The 18,118-nt window shown below is 42.3% G+C and overlaps 1 protein-coding gene across 2 annotated transcripts in view; it reads left to right on the plus strand.

Moving 5' to 3' along the window:
• Positions 1 to 18,118, plus strand: part of GABRB3 (gamma-aminobutyric acid type A receptor subunit beta3) — a 198,314-nt gene that overhangs the window by 101,743 nt on the left and 78,453 nt on the right. The window contains exons 1-3 of one of the 2 annotated variants that reach the window (XM_081001394.1): positions 720 to 978; positions 1,333 to 1,424; positions 1,603 to 1,670. In XM_081001394.1, coding sequence (XP_080857520.1) covers positions 899 to 978; positions 1,333 to 1,424; positions 1,603 to 1,670 — 240 coding nt within the window. In that variant the 5' untranslated portion in view covers positions 720 to 898. Of the gene's footprint in view, positions 1 to 719; positions 979 to 1,332; positions 1,425 to 1,602; positions 1,671 to 18,118 lie in introns of those variants that run through there. The other variant, XM_081001393.1, reaches the window with a different exon arrangement.

The following is an 18,118-nucleotide window of genomic DNA, read 5'->3' on the forward strand; positions in this document are numbered from 1 at the left end:
CAGTTTATGAGGGGAAACTTCCGTAGCCCAGCCCCTGAGGAAGCGGCCCAAACTTGGCCTGCTTTCCTAGGCGCTTCGAGGCCCACTAGCCGCTGGCAGCCAGCAAGGCCAAGAGGGGGCGAGTCTTCCGCGCTGAGGGCGGCTCTCCTCCGAGGGCCTAGCCCCTCGGCTCCCCCCCATGCCCTCTCTCCGTCCGCACACGCCCCTCTCGGTGGCCCGCGCTGCGCCTCGCGCCTCTGAGGAGAAGCTGCACCTGTGGCTGCCGCCTCCTGTCCCACGCCTGCTTTGGCGCGCGAGGCTCCACCCGGCTCGCGCCTGAATGCGCGCCCGGCATTGGCGCTGTCGCCAGCCGCCGCCTGAGTGGAGGCAGCGCTAAGCGGAGGAGGGCGGGAAGGCGGCTGCTGCTGCTGGTTCCTACCGAGGTGGCCTCAGCTTGGCCCGAGGCGCCCGGCCACAAGGGCTCTCTGAGGGTGCCTGCGTGGCATGGACGGCGCCCAGAGGAGCCGAGCAGAGTCTCCTCGCGGGAGAAGGCGGCGGCGGCGCCCGTCCGAGCTCGGCGCCCGCAGCTCGCCGGTGCCCTGAGCGCCAAGTCGGAGCCGCGGCGCTCCCTCCCTGGGCGAGGCGTGTGGGGAGGGGGGGGGGAGGACCGGGCGGCGCGGGGGTGTTGGGGGGGCAGTTCTCCTCAGCTGCCTCTCTCTCGCTCTCCTCCAGAGCTTCGCCTCAGCCTCCTGCGCTGGGCGGGAGGGGTGGGCGGGGGGAGCGTCGGAGGAGAGAGAGAGGCAGGCGAGGGGACTGTCGCCTCCGCCTCTTCCTCGGCGGCTCTCGGGCAGCCGGAACCGCACGCGGCCGCGGCGGCAGCTGCTGCTGCTGCGGCGGGAAGGGAGCCCGGAGCGGAGGGATGTGGGGCTTGGGACGAGGCAGGATCTTCGGCGTCTTCTCCGCTCCGGTCCTGGTGGCCGTGGTCTGCTGCGCCCAGAGGTAGGAGCGGCGCCTGGCGGGGAGGGGACGCCGCGGGGGGGGGGGGGAGGGCTGCGGCTCGACCAGCCACCCGAACTGACCAGAGCTTCTTTTTCTGCCCCCTCTCTCTCCTCCTCTGTCCCTGCCTCGCTCCTTCGCCTTTCTTTCCCTCACCCCTCCTTGTCGCGGATTTCCATCTCCTCCCTTTTATCGCTTCACTTTTCCTCCCCCCCCCCTTTTTATTTATTTATTTATTTTTAAAAAAACCCCTTCGCATCTTTTCGGACTTTTCTTATCCCTCTCACCCTTTTCAATCTCTCAACCCCCCCCCCCCCCTTTTCAAATTTCTCCTCAAACTCCTCCTTTCCCCCACAGTGTGAGCGATCATGGGAACATGTCCTTCGTGAAAGAAACGGTGGATAAATTGCTGAAAGGCTACGACATTCGCCTCAGACCGGATTTTGGAGGTGAGTCTCTGGTTTGGTGTCTCTTGTTCTTGTCTGTCTCGGATTCTGTGCGGGTTTTTTTGTGTGTTTTTTCCTTGGGGAGGGGGAGGAGGAATATTCTTGAGAGAGAGGAGGGGGAAAAAAACCATGTTTCTACCAAGTGTGGGGCCAAGTGACACTGTCTCCTGTTCTCCATTAGGCCCCCCAGTGAACGTGGGGATGAACATAGACATTGCCAGCATCGACATGGTGTCAGAAGTCAACATGGTGAGTAGGTCTCTGGTGACTTCGGCATGGACATGGCTGGGAACTTACTGTGTTGGATGTAAGGCTTTTTCAATGCTCCTGAATCTTGGTTTTGGTGATCACGCTCAGAGGCAGAGGAATCATGGAATTGTAGAGTTGGATGGGACCCCAGGACCACCTTATCTAGTCTGCATCCCCCTCCAGGAAGCTGGAGTGTGCTTAGGAGGGGCAGTAGGTGGAAGGGTGTTGAATAAGAGGCCCTTTCAGCCAGAGAGCACCTGGGCTGAAAGTTTTGACAAGTGCCGGAAACAAGCAGTTGCTAATCTTCTGCATTTTCTGTCAGAGGTGACCATAGCCCCTGTTATATATACGTTGAGCCTCCCCATATTGGTTTGTGATGCTACTCTTTGCTGCTTGGCGAGGACCGCTTGTTGATTTGAGAAGTTGTAATGCAGCAAAAGCCGGTCTAATGGCTGGCTTGGGTGTGTCATACGCAGTTAGTACTTGCATGTGGGGGTGTTCAGTTGATGGCAGCAGAGTAGACTGCATGCTGAAGGGGATAAAGCAGGATTTCAGGCTGCTGTCTCAGGTGCTGAAGGGGAACTTCTGTTGCCCAGATGCATCTGTTGTTCCTGCTGCTTGCTGGGATTGCAGATGTCACCCTAATCAGAGTTTTAAAACTGCACTGCTTGTATTGTGTGTGAAGGAGGCATTGCACTGTCTAAATCATGACCTGGTTCCACTTAAAAAACCCATGCTGCTTGTCACCGCTGTAGAGCATGGAACATTTCAAATAATAAGTGCAAATAACTTCAAACCAAGTAACAAATGTGTGGCTTTGCCATGCGGCAGATGTTTTTGGCACATGAGAACTCACGCTGCATCCTATTCCCACTTTCCTGGGAGTAAACCCCAATGACGTTAATGAGGCTTACTTCTATGTGTACATTTGCACTGTTAAAAGTAAAAGATATATCACAATAGAGCTGGGATCTCACTAATGACCTGGGTAGGGAAACTTTCCACCCAATATTAAATGGGATATATGTGCAAGCACTTTATCATATTTTGCACTCCTAAAGATGCCTTGTTGAAATGCTTCATTTACAAAAAGAGATCTCTAGAAGACTTCTTGTAAAAACTATGGCATAAATATCAAACATATCTAAAAGTCTCAAGTTAGTATTACTATATTATACTATTGGGTTTTTTTTACTTTTATTTATATGTTCTTTAGTAATAAACATGTTGGGTGCTATGCTGTTTGAAAATAAATAAAAGAGAATGTATCAACAGTGTTTTAAAGATTAAACAGAATAGAGGAAATATTAGAGAGAAACAATTTTAAGATGCTTCCTAATCCTCTACAAAACTGGATAAAGTAATTTTTAAAAATCCCTTTTGTTGTGCTTCATTGTATGTTTAGAATGTGTTGTATAGATTGAATTTATTTGACCCAATAGACTACTGTATTCTTAATACAATTATGAGCAGAATAAATTCCTTTTTTGTGTTTGGTTGTTTGGAAAATCTTCAAAGGTGTGGCTTCTGTAGAAGAAACAACTTGATTAAAATATGTTGATTAATATATGTTGACATATTACTTGTTACTTATAAGTTAAAAACATCACAGTTATTTACTATTGAACCCAATACCTTTATAGTCGCTAAATGATTTTGATTGTCAGATTTATTAGGTTTAGAAGTTATTTGTGTTTCTATAGTTCTTTGGTGATTCATGATGGTCTCAAATAATACAAGAGGCAGGTTTCCTGTTCTCAGATGGTACACTGGTTCTTAACACCATATTGAACACATTACTTATCTGCCCTGGAAAATATCAATTGTGGTTTCTCCTTTTTTTCTCTTATGCTGTTTTATATTTAGTACTCCAATTCTAACCATATTTTCTGGGGAATAAGGTTCCTTTTGGATGTGATAGAGAAGTGCAGTGAACAGGAAACACAAATTAAGTGTACTTCCTGTCTTTCTGTAGATCATCAAATTAGAAACAGTTTCCCATTCCAATGGGTGCTTCCCAGTATTAATCATGCTTAGATAAGACCTAGTGAAATCTCTGTCTACTGTGAGTATGACTTATTTGGCTATCACCCATTGATTTTAATGGGCCTTGTTTCTAAGTATTTCTGTGTAGGACTGTATCCTAATGCTTTGACAGGTTAACCTATTATCTACACTTCTTTTTGAGTAGGTGTTTACTGTTTTTCAACTTCAGGAAATGCTGGTGGATATTTTCAGAGTATTTTCTTCAAAGGGTGTTGGCCCAAAATAGCTGAGGAAGCCTCAAATGAAATTAGAAGGAAACAGAACACACAAGAGTCATTGTTTTGTGATACAATGCAAACTTAAAACACGTGTTCTGTACCCTCAGTTACTGTCAACTCAGGGCAGAGATGTGGTCCCAGCTCTGTGTTTTGAGGTAATGAGGATTCTGGAGGAAGACCATCCAGAAGGTTAGCCAGGTTTGTCTTACAGCACCTTGAAGACTAACAATTTGATGATGGCATAAGCTTTTGTGGACTACAGTACATTATCCAGAGTTACAGTATGTTATCCAGAGTTGCAGATACAGGTATACATAGTGGCGAAGAAGAGGATTATAAACAGTGAGGTCAGAAGGAAATTAAATTCAGGAAAGTTCTGCAGTTCATTTCCTTAATTCTTAAGGTTTTATGGTGCTGCAAGTCTCTTTGTTGTTTCCAGAACAAGAAGCCACTTGGAGCAACACCTTCCTAAGTACACCAATTCATAGCTGCAGATGCCTTGTCCATTGTCCTCCCCTCACCCTCACAACTGGGGAAATTATGGAAAGCTGTTAGGGCCAGGGTGGGATTTTCAGGGAAGACACTAGCTGCTCCTGCTAAATTTGTAAGCAGTATGTGATGAAAACGTATATTGTATATCCCCAGCTCAATTAGATCTCCAATAAAAATAGTCAGGACTGGAGATTTTTTTCAGGTTGGCAAATTGCTATAGCCATAAGTTGAATTGGCTTTAAGTTGCCTGAACTTTGCTGCTGCAACCAGTTATAATAAAATGTCTATACTGCCTTCCCTGCCTCCAGTATCTGCAGAGAGTGCATGGAAGAAAAGACTTCATTGCTCAATTATGTCCCTTCCCCATAGTAATTGGTAAACAACTCTGGAATCTATTGCTGTTTTATATAGTCTGCCGCAAAGTGCCTATAATTGGAAGAATATATTTAGTTTTAAATCTGTACCTCCGTATGCCCAGTACTTAATCACATTTATTCATCAGTGGGTCCTGAAACATTGCAGGGTTCTGATTTATTAGGCCACGCCACATGATGAATGGGATGTTTAAAATAAACAGCTTAAGTAATGAATACAAGCATGACAGGGACAGAACATATATTCCATCTAGTCTGGTACCCAGTTAATTGATTATCCTAAGAATCCCTTGACAGCTACAGATGTAGGTTGAAACGTCTCGCACAAATGGCTATCTACTTCATGTTATATGTCCTGATTCTTGAGACACAGATTTGAGCTCAGGGACTCACTTCAGAGCAGGGCTTATGTCCCCCAAGAAGCAATTGGTGACATTTAATTTCTGCAGTTGTGCACTCTGTTCTACATACAAGTGAGGTTAGTAATTTGTTTAGAAAATAGGAAAAATGCCAGTCATGGTTGGGAGGTGGTTTATTGTGTAGTCCAAGCTGCTGTTGCTGGGTGAGAAGTGAATCTGAGCAATGCGATACAGGGTGTTGGGGTCTTCAAATCCATTCTGCTGTGAAAACCACCATATTAGGTTGTGGAAAGGGGGTACAGTGAGAGTTCCCCAGCCTATCTCCTGTTAAAGGTGTTGGGGGCCATGGCTTCACGGAGAGAGAATTAAACCATGTGGAAATCTTAATTTACAGCTAGAGGGTGCAAAGAAGGGAGCCAGAAACTGACTTTTATGATAGATGGGATGAATGTGAAAAAGGGGGGCATAACACAAGGACCCCTAGCAATGAGATGTACAGTACTCTACATCCTTGTGGGATTCCTGTTACCATTTTTGTTCCAACCAAAATTGTGCTCCCTTCGCAAGTGTAGTACTTCTCTACACTGGAGTAAATGGTAACTAGGGGTGAAATCCAACAGTGCAATAAGTTTCAGCTGTGCAATGGAACTTCCTTGCACTCTCCTCTCTCTGTGTGCCCCCTGTGCCCCCTATAAATATGTTCCAATGGGTTGGGGAAACTTCCAGAATAGATTCAGGGGAAGCACAGGGAGGGGAGAGGGCAGGGAAGTTCCACTGCACAGCTGAAACTCTGTGTGCTAGCAGAACTACTTCCCCATTTGCTTATGTGGGAGAAAATAAACAGTACAGATGGTAGCCCATTTCCTTTGTGGCATGGAACTTGATGGAATCTACTGGGAAACAGATCTGCTCCTTTCTGCATGCCCTCTGCCTCTTTGTACAATGCATAAGCCACTTGCATTTACTTAAGTGTGATGAAACACTGGGAGCTGCCCTTTTCTATGGCAGGGGTTTCCAAACTTTGGTTTCTGGACCACCAATGGTCTGCAAGCTTCATTTCACTGGTCTGCAGCATATCTGTGTATTCGTGGTTGAAGATGGGAGACAGCACAGCCATTGCATTAAATATTCATATAGATTTTTTCCCTAATTTTATTGCTTCTTTCATTTCTTATATTGTATTTTATTGTATTGCAATTCGAATTCCATGGAATTCAAATTGCGCTGCAATAAAATACACTGTATAAGAAATAAAATAAGCAATTAAAATCATACAGCATCTAGCACAACACATTACAAATGCTACCACAGGCAGAAAAACCATTAAGAGGTCCAGCAAGATGATCAGCAATTTTCAGGTGATCTGCGGCAGGAAAAGTTTTTGAACCACCGTTCTGTGGTATCTCTGGTAAATAAAATTTATTAATTACAGGCAATCTGATTTTACCAGAAACCTCGTTAAAATGTGCACCACTAATATTTACTGTGGCTTCTATTTGATGAAATCATGCTCATGTTGGACCCTTTGAAATCATTCGTCTTAAACATGACTAACTTAAATTCGTTGGTTTTAATGTATCTAGATGAAGCTGTTTTCATAACTAAATTGTGTTTCATCATCTTGTTGGGACTCTCTGCTTGTCAGACTATATTTTCATACAATTAAGCTTCAGGATACTCCAGAATGTAAAGATTAGTGCTTGATTTAAAACAACATCTTTTTTTTTTACATAACACCATTCTGAAATGAATATATAAGCAGTAGATCAACCATCATATTGGTTGTCCACGTTAGAATTATTAATCAGATGCATGTAATACCAAGATGATACTGTGGTTTTTAAATTTTTAACCTCAGTAATTATTAAAGCATTTCAGGCACACTCTTTAAACCTGGTAGTGGTAATGATACTAATTTATTTGATTTAAACCTAGACATTGGAATCAGCTTTTTGCATAATTGGTCTATTAAAACCTGAACTCTACCTTAAAGATAGAGGATTAATGTATTCAAATAAATCAAATTACTAGAACTGTTTTTTACCATAGTACCTTAAAGGCAGCACACAATTTGACTGTCAATTATATTATAGGCTTTGTTACAAGTATTGTAGCACAGCATATATAATCAAATCCAATTCTTAGCACACACATATATATATATATATATATCCATATCCCAGCCTATTATAAAGCTGCAAATGTAAACTTCAATTAAGTAAAATGCTAGTTTATGGAGTTCTAGATGCTCAACAGGAGTTTATTTACATTTTAGAATTTTGCCTCCTTATGTTGAAGTGGATAAAAATAAGACATTTTCTCTAAGGAATTGTCTGCTGCTAGATATGATTTATGGAGTAAGAGAAGAGTGTTTTGAGTGGGCCTGTACTAAGTGTCTTCACTTGAGGTTTCTTTTCCCCAAAAAGATGTCCAGAGTTATGTTGAACATCTGCTAGGGATCAAAAGGTAGCTTTAAATAGCCTTCCAAGCTCCTCTACGATGTCTCTCAAGTTTCTATACATCCTAGTAATGCTCTAACTACCGTATTTACTCAAGTCTAATGTGCCATCGAATCTAATGAAACCCCCAAAAGTATTTGCTGGTGAATGTAAATGCACCATTGAGTCTAATGTGCACCTTAATTTTTGCCATGTAATTTGGCCCAAAAAAGGTGAGCATTAGATTCGAGTAAATATGGTATATGCCAATCAGCTGGTGGTTAGGGGGTCCAGCAGACGCGGCAAAGCTTTTGTTACATATCTAGCTCCATCATCAAAAAAGAACAGAATAGCACCTTATTACTTGCAGTTCTGTGCCCTGTTTTAACCTCCCCACTGAACCAAAATGATGTTCAGAGATTAGATTGTGTTTTTTAGATGTCTCCTTCCTTTTTTCAGATTTGAGGCATTAAAGGATGGCGTTGAGCATGCTAATAATGTATCTATTTCTGAGTAAATGCAGTCTGATTCGTACATTCAATAACCAATGTAAAATTGAACGTAATTAGGGTTTGCAAAAGTAAGGTTGATTTGCAGTTGAGAATCAATTCCTAGTAGCTGGCTTAATTTGTCTTAGAATGTCTGTTCAACTTGCTTAGAATCCTTTGGAGACTGCACTTAGTCTAGAAGATGAATGTGTTTCCTGATCTATACCAGAGCGAGCATATAGGACACACATTTTATACAAGCATCTCTCAGCACACTAAAATGCAATTATAAGGTGGTGCTACTAATCTAGGCAATGGTGAAAATTTAAGATAATTTATATGGAAGTTTATCTTCAGCAAAAGAGTCTTAATTTGGGGGGAGGCACTATGGGTTTTCCAACATTTGCTAGCTTCTCCCAGGTCAGGTCAACTTGTTACAAAGTCTGACAGTGAAGACTCAGGGGAGCTGTTCACAGCTATCCGAGTACATTTTTGCTATAAAGTTATTGAAGATGGTGAGGTTAAGTGTGCTTTACTGCAGAAACAAAATGTGGCAAATCTAGATCAACCAGACTGTTTCGAAACTGGTGTAGCTATGTGTTCCTGAGAAACATATACTGTATGAGCAGCTTGCTTATACCTCCCCCATACTGTGCTTGTATTAAAATCAGGAAGAGTGAAGTAGCATAAGCTGTGACCCATGTTATTTATATATTTGTTTTCAGAATTTATATACTGCCCTTCACCTAGAAGTCACAGAGCAGGCCACAACATAATAAAATCCACGTCTTTAAAATGAAACATGCAGGTCCCACTATACAAACCTAATTCGTTCCTGGAAAAATAGTTCATAAGGCGACTGTTTGTAGAGTGACCTGAACATTTCCATCATTTAAGGGGAAAATTCCATTGAGTTTCTGACCCAGAACAGTTTTGCCCCCAAATTAAAAACAAACAAACTAAAAAGCATAGATTGGTGAAGGATGGAAGATTAGATGACACGCAAACTTCTATTTCTCTCCATGTTGATTCAACTTGTTTCCAAGTTCAGCCATGTGATATGAATGTTCTCCTTACAAAGGATCAGCCAGATTGACTTCCTCTTCCTCTTCGGTAGAATCATAGAATTATAGAGTTGGAAGGGACCCAGAGGGTCATCTAGTCCAACCTCCTGAAATGCAGGAATCTCAACTAGATTATACATATACAGATGGCCATCCAGCCTCTGCTTAAAAACCTCCAAGGAAGGAGAGTCTATAGCCTCTCATGGGAGTCTGTTCCACTATCAAACATCTCTTACTGTCAGAAAGTTCTTTCCAGCTGGAATCGCCTTTCTTGAATCCATTGCTTTGGGTCCTAGCCTCTGGAGAAAACAAGCATTTGGCAGGCACAGATTGCCCATGTCTGAGTTAAGGAATGCCTTCATTTGGTTACACGGATCCTGGTGTGAATTCACCTCTCTGGTATTTGGCTAGAACCTTAAGAAAAAAGTTATCCACCTTCATTTCCCCCAAAAAACTTCAAGGTGCCTAAGAATTATTGCCCCAGCCTAAACGCAGCTCATTCCCAGGATTAAAGTAAGAGAAGAAAATGTAGGATTAATTCTTGCTCTCACATCCTTTCCAAATGTTTCAGCTTTAAGGCATCTCCAAAACATGTGAACTAAATTGGCAGAAAGTTCCTAGGCACACACAGGCATCATTATCACTAAGTCCAAGATGGTACAATTTGACAGAGCACCAGTGTATTCTTAACAGTGTGTTTATGTTCCAGAGCTGCACATATAAGGTAGTTAAATTAATGGGGGGGGGGGATAGGGTTGGGTTTTTTTGGAATCTGAATACTTTAAATCCAAATTCCACCTTCCAGTTTATTTATTTACTTTATATATAAGAGTAGTTATAAATCGCAAATTCAAGAAAAAATATCAAGATGGTGTACAGTAAAAATAAAGTTCCAAGTTTGCCAAGCCCTGGGTGCGTAATTCCAATTCCAAATGCTGTAACACTCGTAATGTGATCACTTTGGTTCTGATACTGTATATTTCTCCATACATTTGTATGTGTCCTACCCAGTTTTATTTGGAATGTTAGAAACAGATTTAACCGAAGAAGTTAAACATGGTCTTAATAGAGAAAAGTTCATATTTGTGAAGTGTGTCGTTGGCTTCAAAAGGGATGAATGAAAAGATTGCCAGATCCACTACTCATAGAATCATAGAATTGTGGAGTTGGAAGGGACCTTGAGGATCATCTAGTCCAACCCCCTGCAGTGCAGGAATAGGCAGCTGTCCCATACAGCGATTGAACTTGTAGTCTTGGCGTTATCAGCACCACGCTCTAACCAGTTGATCTCATTCCTCTGAAGCATGGAAAGGGGAAGGCAAGCATGGTCCCATTACATACCATACTTTTCCATGTATAAGATGATGTTTTTTTACCTTAAAACAACGCTTAAAAATTGGGTTCGATTTATACATGGGTAGTGCAGACAGGGGATGGTGGAAATGATTTCTGTCTTGAGTAGTAGATTGTCACTGGCATTATTGCAGGTGATAGGTTGCTGCGGCAATGTCTGCTTGCGATTGGGCGTTGCTGTGGCAATGTCTGCTTGCGATTGGTCACTGCTGTGAGACTGTCCGCTGGCGATTGGTCGCTGCTGCAGCAATGGCTGCTGGTGATTGGGCTCTGCTGAGGCAATTGGGCATATGATTGGTGGCTGCTGGTGTCGATTGGAAATAGGATAGGAGGCTTCTGCATTGTGTCCGATCGCAAGCATTTGGAATTGGGGGGAGCTTTTTTTTTTTTTTTGCATTCCTCCCATTCTGGTCAATCTCCCCCCATTTTCTTAATATTGAGTCCCCAAAATTAGGGGGCGTCTTATCCACAGGGGCGTCTTATAGACAGAAGAGTATGGTAAATGTAAAGCAAATTTGAGGATTCCTCCTCAAGGAAAATATCTGAGGAACTTTGAGGGAAGGCAAAAGGAGTTTGTATAAATCTAGCAACGTTTCCCAGTGCTGTTCCTAACCCTGGCCCCACTGTAGGAGTGTGTGAACTGAAACTTGTTTGCCATGAGTGCAGCCCATTTGTGATTATGTTAGTTACATCATGTCCATAAAGCATCTTCAACAGCATTTATTGTCACCCTAAGCTAGTATATTCATAAATCAATAGATCACCAGCTATTATTGTTTTAATATTTTAGTGCCAACAGTCTGCTAGATTTGGTACTGTATGTACATCATCATCTAATTGATATGTTAACACTCAACCTTGACAGCAACCTTAGCAATATTTTAGGAGTCTGTCTCCCTGTTGGTACAGCTGCTGAGATCTCTGCTCAAGCTCGGTGCCAGCTTAAATGTGTGATGGTGAGAAAATGTTTTGCATCTCCCTTTTTAATTTTGTTGTTCCCGCAAAGGTTGGTGCTGGATACTGATTCCAGAGGATAGTCTGCTAACAGTTTATGTTTACTGATAATTATGGGTTCATTTAATTAAACGCCTACATTCCTGCATTTTCAGAAATAGTAAAGTCATTAAGATTGAGCCAAATATAGAAGATCTAATAACATGGCTTAATAATTAGTATATTAGATATAGTGTGGTGATACAACTTTAAGAAAGTTGAGAGTTAATCGCATCACACTGATAGTTTACCCTGAATATTGGAGGGAATTGGGAGTTACATATGGGAATTAATAGGAGGCTAGTTAGTTTTTCACACTGGAGCAAGCTTACATGTCACTTCTCCTTCTGTTATGGGTTTTTGGTTTTTTTTGCTTTAACTGTATTTTGTATCACTTATTACACAACACCACAGTAGCCTACATGAGAGGAGGAAAACAGTCTTGTGGCATTTTCCCTTCAGTAGCCTACCAGAACATCTATGTGTTTCTGTATATGAACAATTTTTCCAGTGCTCTCATAAGAGTGCTCCACTTTGGGCCTTGGGGTTGTTGGAAATCCCACCAATGGTAATTCAGCATGCTTGAATATTTGGCGAATGGATTGGAATGGTCTACGCCAACCATTGCCCCTTTCCATCTCTGCTAAATCCATCTTTCCTTTCCAGTCCAGTGCAAAGGGATTTTATATTGTGCTGCAAATCTTTTAAATGTTGGTGCCCCAGGGTTACTACATTTTAAAATGTTGGCCCAGGGAACGTGATAATAGCCACCAGAAGTAGCAATTTAAAACATTCTCCATGGATAAGGTTCCTTGTTTGTTTACCGTCAGCACCAAATTCCTTAGTACTAATTCTCACCTGCATGACTTAGCCATGCTGATTTGAGAGTTGTAACAGGAGTTTCCAACCACCTCATGAGAAGAGAAGACTCCCTGGAAAAGACCCTGATGTTGGGAAAGATGGAGGGCACAAGGAGAAAGGGACGACAAAGGACGAGATGGTTGGACAGTGTTCTCGAAGCTACCAGCATGAGTTTGACCAAACTGTGGGAGGCAGTGGAAGACAGGAGTGCCTGGCGTGCTCTGGTCCCATGGGGTCACGAAGAGTCGGACACAACTAAACGACTAAACAACAACAACAGGAGTTTCAGTGAGGTGGCAACAAAAGAATGGACTCTTGAAAGTGCGTTCTTGCTCTTGAGATATTTGAGCATTACCTGAGCAGTTTTCTTTCTACAATTGAATGAGAGAGCAACAGAGAACTCTGGATAACTTTGGATAACTCTGGATATGATCTCAGACACAATCCTCTGTGTAGAATGTACTCCTGTACATTAAGTGAATTTGGGCATATATTTCTTACTCTTTCAAGAATACCTAAGCTATATAGCCATTGCACATACAGATATAGCTTGTGATAATTTGAGGGCAGTGCATTTTTGAAGGGCTCTATATTGATGTTTATGTCTGATTGCTGATTTTAGTGTTTCCCTGTAGGGGTTTTTGGTGTGTGTTTTTGGAGGAATCTTTTATCCTTTGAAAACGTAATGATATTAGGAACCACTTAATGCTGCAAATTCTGATTTAGTAAAGAAGATTTCTTTTGCTGCAGCTTTTGTATAGGGTATATTTTATGTAGAATCATAGAATTGTAGAGTTAGAAGGGACTCTGTGGGTCATCTAGTACAAACCTCTGCAGTACAGGAATCTCAGCTAGATCATTCATGGTCATCCAAGCTATGCTTAAAAATCTCCAAGGATCTCCAAGGAAGGAGAGTCCACCGCCTCTCATGGGAGTCTATTCCACTGTTGAACAGCTCTTACTGCCAGAAAGTTCTTCCAGATGTATTTCACATTCACTATTCAGTGAATGCAGCAGCCAATCTTTGTTGCAAATGAGGGCTGTGTATAGAGAATGGCACATTATTAATTTGCCGCTCTGTGATCTGAACTATTACAGAAAATGATCAGATCTTGTAAGGGTGAAGGAACACTAACAAAGTATGCCATCTCTGTTTCACTGCCATGTAGTCTGGCTGTCAGCCTGCCTGTCATTTGCCAGAATTATGCAGAAAGGAAAAGAGAGAGAGAGAGATGAGTTAGGTATCCATATAAGAAGAGACTCTACGGATTATTGCAAGTTGCTGGTTGCTTTTTTGCCTTTAGGTATCAGTTGTGGTGGTGATTGCGGAAGACACTAGAATCAAACAGGATTTTCTGAAACTCATAGAATTTGCAACACCAGGCAGTTCCAATGTAATATTTAGAACAGAACCAAGGGGGGTGGGGATCCCTAAAATGGTTGTTATCACTCAAAAAGTTACCACCTCAGAAAGGTTTTGCTAGCACTCTTGGTATTTGAATACCTCAAATAAACCCAAACTGTCTGTTCATCCGTAAAAAGGTAGCACCACACAGTGTTTAAGCATGGGTAGGCATAAAGAGTTTTAAATCCCTAGCCACATTATGCAATAGATAAAAATAGACTTATCCATTAGGATATTAGAATCACTAGGCATCCAGACGTAAAAGATAATAATGTATTTCTAAAACTGTCTGAGCTGTCTTTCTTTATCCTAAGAAGGTATGAAAAGACAAGGCATATACAGTCCTTTAAAAGAGGCCCCATGGATACAGAGTACACATGTTCCACAGGGCCTCTTTTAAAAGACTCACCCTGTACTTGCATAGTTACCAATTCTTAGAAGTCCATTTCTTCCAAAGAGGCCTGGGAAGCAAGGAATCTCCATGGGGCCTATGACTGTGGCAGCCAAAGAGAGCAAGAAATTACTTCACGGCAGGAAACTCCATCTCAGTCTGGATTCTGAATCTTCCAGGAAATAGGGATCCTACCACTTGGCCAAAGGGAGTCCATTGGAACATGAACCAATCTGTAGTACAAGGCAGCAAGATTCTGGACCTTGTGAAAAGAGAATAGGAGCAGATTAAGGCATGAATGACACTGTGCAGCCCAACCTGTACAACTTCACTTCTATCGAGTAACAAGGCAGTTTTGTATTTAATTAAGGGATGGGTGGTGGGTGGGACGGAACAAACTGAGAGATAATATATGGCCACAACTTGGAAAGACTTGGTTAGGATCAAAGATTCAAACGGTCCTTTCCTGTATGTGAAAAAACACACCCATACTACTTTTCTGTTGTAAATGTTGTACTTGACTTTTTAAAACGGAAGACAGGGCAGTAAATGTTGGTTACATGGGGGAACAGGGTCTAACTGCTATAGCCAGCATGTTCTTTCTTCTGTTTGAAATGCCGTTATTCAGGCAGGACAATTTTGTGTGTGCGTAGTTGTTTATTTATTTTAAATGAGTTCTGTTTGTTGCTACAAGTCAAGCCATAGGAGCTGGAAATAATTTTTGTTTTTTAAATACTCCCTTCAGTTTTGTTTTGTGAGCAACAGAGTTCTGTGATTACCGTATTTTTCCATGTATAAGACTAGGCTGCCTTTTTTTGTGTGTGTGTGCTAAAAAATAGGTTTAAAATTGGGCCTCGTCTTATACACCGGTAGTGCTGAGGGGTGTTTTCTTAATTTGGAGTCCCCCAAAATTGGGGGTGTCTTATACATGGGGATGTCTTATACACGGAAAAATATTGTAATTTAAGAACCCAAGTCCTGCTTCAGTTTCCTATGAAAACAGTTTTACAGAATTTCCAACATTAATAGATTTCTGTTGCTGGCTTCATGCACCCAGTAATGTGGAACTTTTACTTGTCTGGTGCTATGAGAGGTTTTATATTAGGGTTACTTGTATCTGACTGCAAGGGGAAGAATCAAACAGCACCCTCCCTCCTTTGAATATCTGACAGTCTCAGTTCTTCTCCTTTCTTGCCCAGGAGTCACTTAAGCTCATCATGCAACATGGGCACGCCTCATATCAGCATCCTGTAAGCCAAATACCAGGCCCCATTGGCCCAACAACAGGATTTTTAAATTATTGCTCCTTTCCAAACTTGGCTGTGGATACTAAGCCATCTATAAATGGACTTAATGTAAATGGAATAGATAAGGACTTCTGGTTTGCCACTAGCAATGGAGGGAGCCAGTGACTTTGAGGAGCGCACTGGATGCCGATTTTGGGGGCTCAAGGGGCATGCATGTGAGCAATGTGCTCCCCAAAGATTCCAGGGTGAACCTGGAGATCCAGAAGGTCTATGGTGCCTGAAAAGAGCCCCCCACCTCCACTAGCGATACGGTATCGGAAGAGACAGTGTTGTCTTGGTGGGTAGAGCCTCAGCACAGGGAACAATTGTCCCAACGACAAGTTGCTCCAGAATCCCTCGTTGGCTAAGTTGCAGGTTCCCCCCACCAAAAAAAGCCAAAATCAGAAAGAACCAATTTGAGAATATTGGAGAAAGAAAGAAAACCTTTGGAGTTAAAAAAGGGAGTCCACTCCAGAATTGGTCTAAACAAGCTGCATGGGGAAAAAATCTGACTGAGAAAGACAAGGTAAAAAAAAAAAAAGAGCCTGCTATGAAACCAAGTAATAGTGGGAGCTCTGAAAATGGAGACCAAACAGTATAAAGTGAAATCGGGATTTAAAGAACCCTGACCCGTGTAAACGACTGAAAATTCCAGAGATAAGAAAAATAAACAGTAAGAATTTATGAGGGAAAGAAAACTGGCGGTGTGTAACTATCTCTCCTGCTTCTCATTCCTTTCCCTCTGTCCATAATTCTCATTTAGCAGTGGATTAGAATCAGCACACCATGCATAACCACGCACTGGAGAAATAACTTGTCCATTGTAATCTGCATCTCGTGTGCCTCATCACATGCTGAACAAATTTTCCTTTGAAGAGATGATGGTCCAGAAGAGAACCATCATCGGGGAAGTGTCTGTGTTGCCTGCAATAGAAATAGAAATTAGGGGACCGAACTTTGAGAAGGAGGGTCATCAGCAACTGAGGAACGAGGAGGAGCAGGGGAACAGGATGAAGAATTAAAAGTATTTAGCATCACGTAGTTGCTGGCTTCGATAGCATTCCTCCAGCCTCGCTTTCTAGCTTCCTGCCTAGCTGCCTGTCTGCAACAGAAACTTTGCCTACTGATGGGACTTGCTCACAGCATCCTTTCCTCCGAACCATGTGGAGACGTTACGTGGAGAAGCCAAGAGTCGAGTTAACAGCATTCCCTGCAATGAGGCCAGTTGGCAACACTGCTGTTGAAGATGTTTAAAAACATTTAAAAACAAAAAATGAAGAGGGCAACAAACAGCAGCACTAGCACTCATGCAAATCATCTTAAAATTAAGATGGTGAGGTGACCCATTATGCTTAAATCTCCAGCAGTGATGATAGTTTGTTTGGGTGAAGTGAGTCCTGCATAGTGAAGGACGATGATTTAACATTCTTGTGTCCCAACTATAAAAAACAATGAGTAACAATGAATACTCCAGCTGTGTATAGGATTGTCCCAGTCAGTTTCCAACAACATCGTTTGCAGAGGTCATAGGCCAAAAGTCAAAAATAACTTCTTTTGTATAAAAAGCAAAATAATGCTCAGTAATTAGAAAGTGCATTGAAGTTTGATCAGCTGATCTTTACTGGGGTGGGGGCAAGCTCTGAGTTTTGGAATGGAATTTCTAGAAAACAGGCACCAGGTCCTTTGATGTTATTGTAAAGTGGCTCCTTCAAAATCCATTTTCCCCCCTGGCATGTCTGCCCATGTAGCATTGTAAATTGCTTTTAAAATTACATAAAGGAGCTTATGCTTCAAAATAGAAATCAAGAGCTTGCATAAATAATGTTCTTATCCATTAACAAGAGATGTGTTCTTTATCTTTGCATTTAGACAAGCTATAGTGCTTCATCTTGAAACTAGAAGACCCATTTGCAGTCACTCGATGATTTTGCCCTCCTATCCATCACAGAAGGAGAGAGGGTTTTTCTGTAGGGTGGATAGGTGCTGTCCTTTCCCCCCACATTTTAGAATAAAAAAGGGGAGATAAAATGCATTAATTCATGGGAAAGTGAGAATCACGCAGGAACAAGCTAGTTTTCTTTAGAAAGGAGAGAGAAAAATAATGTACCTTGTGGAAGAATGGTGGACCCTTTCCAATGCTGTTCTCTTCTCTCCTTGAGCCTACACAAGGGCTTCCATGCCTTTGCTGTGGGATATGGAACTGTTTAGGGCATAAAGCATTAATGGACAATTACTGCTTTAGCAACTCAAAAAATGATGTGGGTTGGACTGAAATGATGATGAGCAAAATGCTGCCCATGGAATGAGATTTACCTGCCTCTCTCTTTCCTGCTGCATCACCCACCCCCACTTCCAAATATACCAAGGGTTTAGGAACCTTGGGATATGATGTGAGGTATGGTTTGGGGGCGGGGACTGAAGGCAGAGGGGAAGTTGGTGGAAATCACAGACTCCCTGTTGCCTAAGTGCAATGGAGCTCTAGGCACTGCTGGAGTCACACTCCCTATGTTAGGGAGAACCAGTTGGTATTGCTCATCACCAATGCAACAGCATTTCATTAGCAAGGACTTGTCCGAGAACAGATGATGCTATTATATTTTTAAAGTTAAGTAAGCCTTGGTTTGGTCAGTGCCTGAATGTGAAAGTTCCTAGGCCAAAATCATGACATTTGCTATGAGAC

This window comes from Podarcis pityusensis, assembly GCF_964106645.2.
Source record: "Podarcis pityusensis genome assembly, chromosome: 4".
In the NCBI taxonomy this organism is placed as follows: domain Eukaryota; kingdom Metazoa; phylum Chordata; class Lepidosauria; order Squamata; family Lacertidae; genus Podarcis; species Podarcis pityusensis.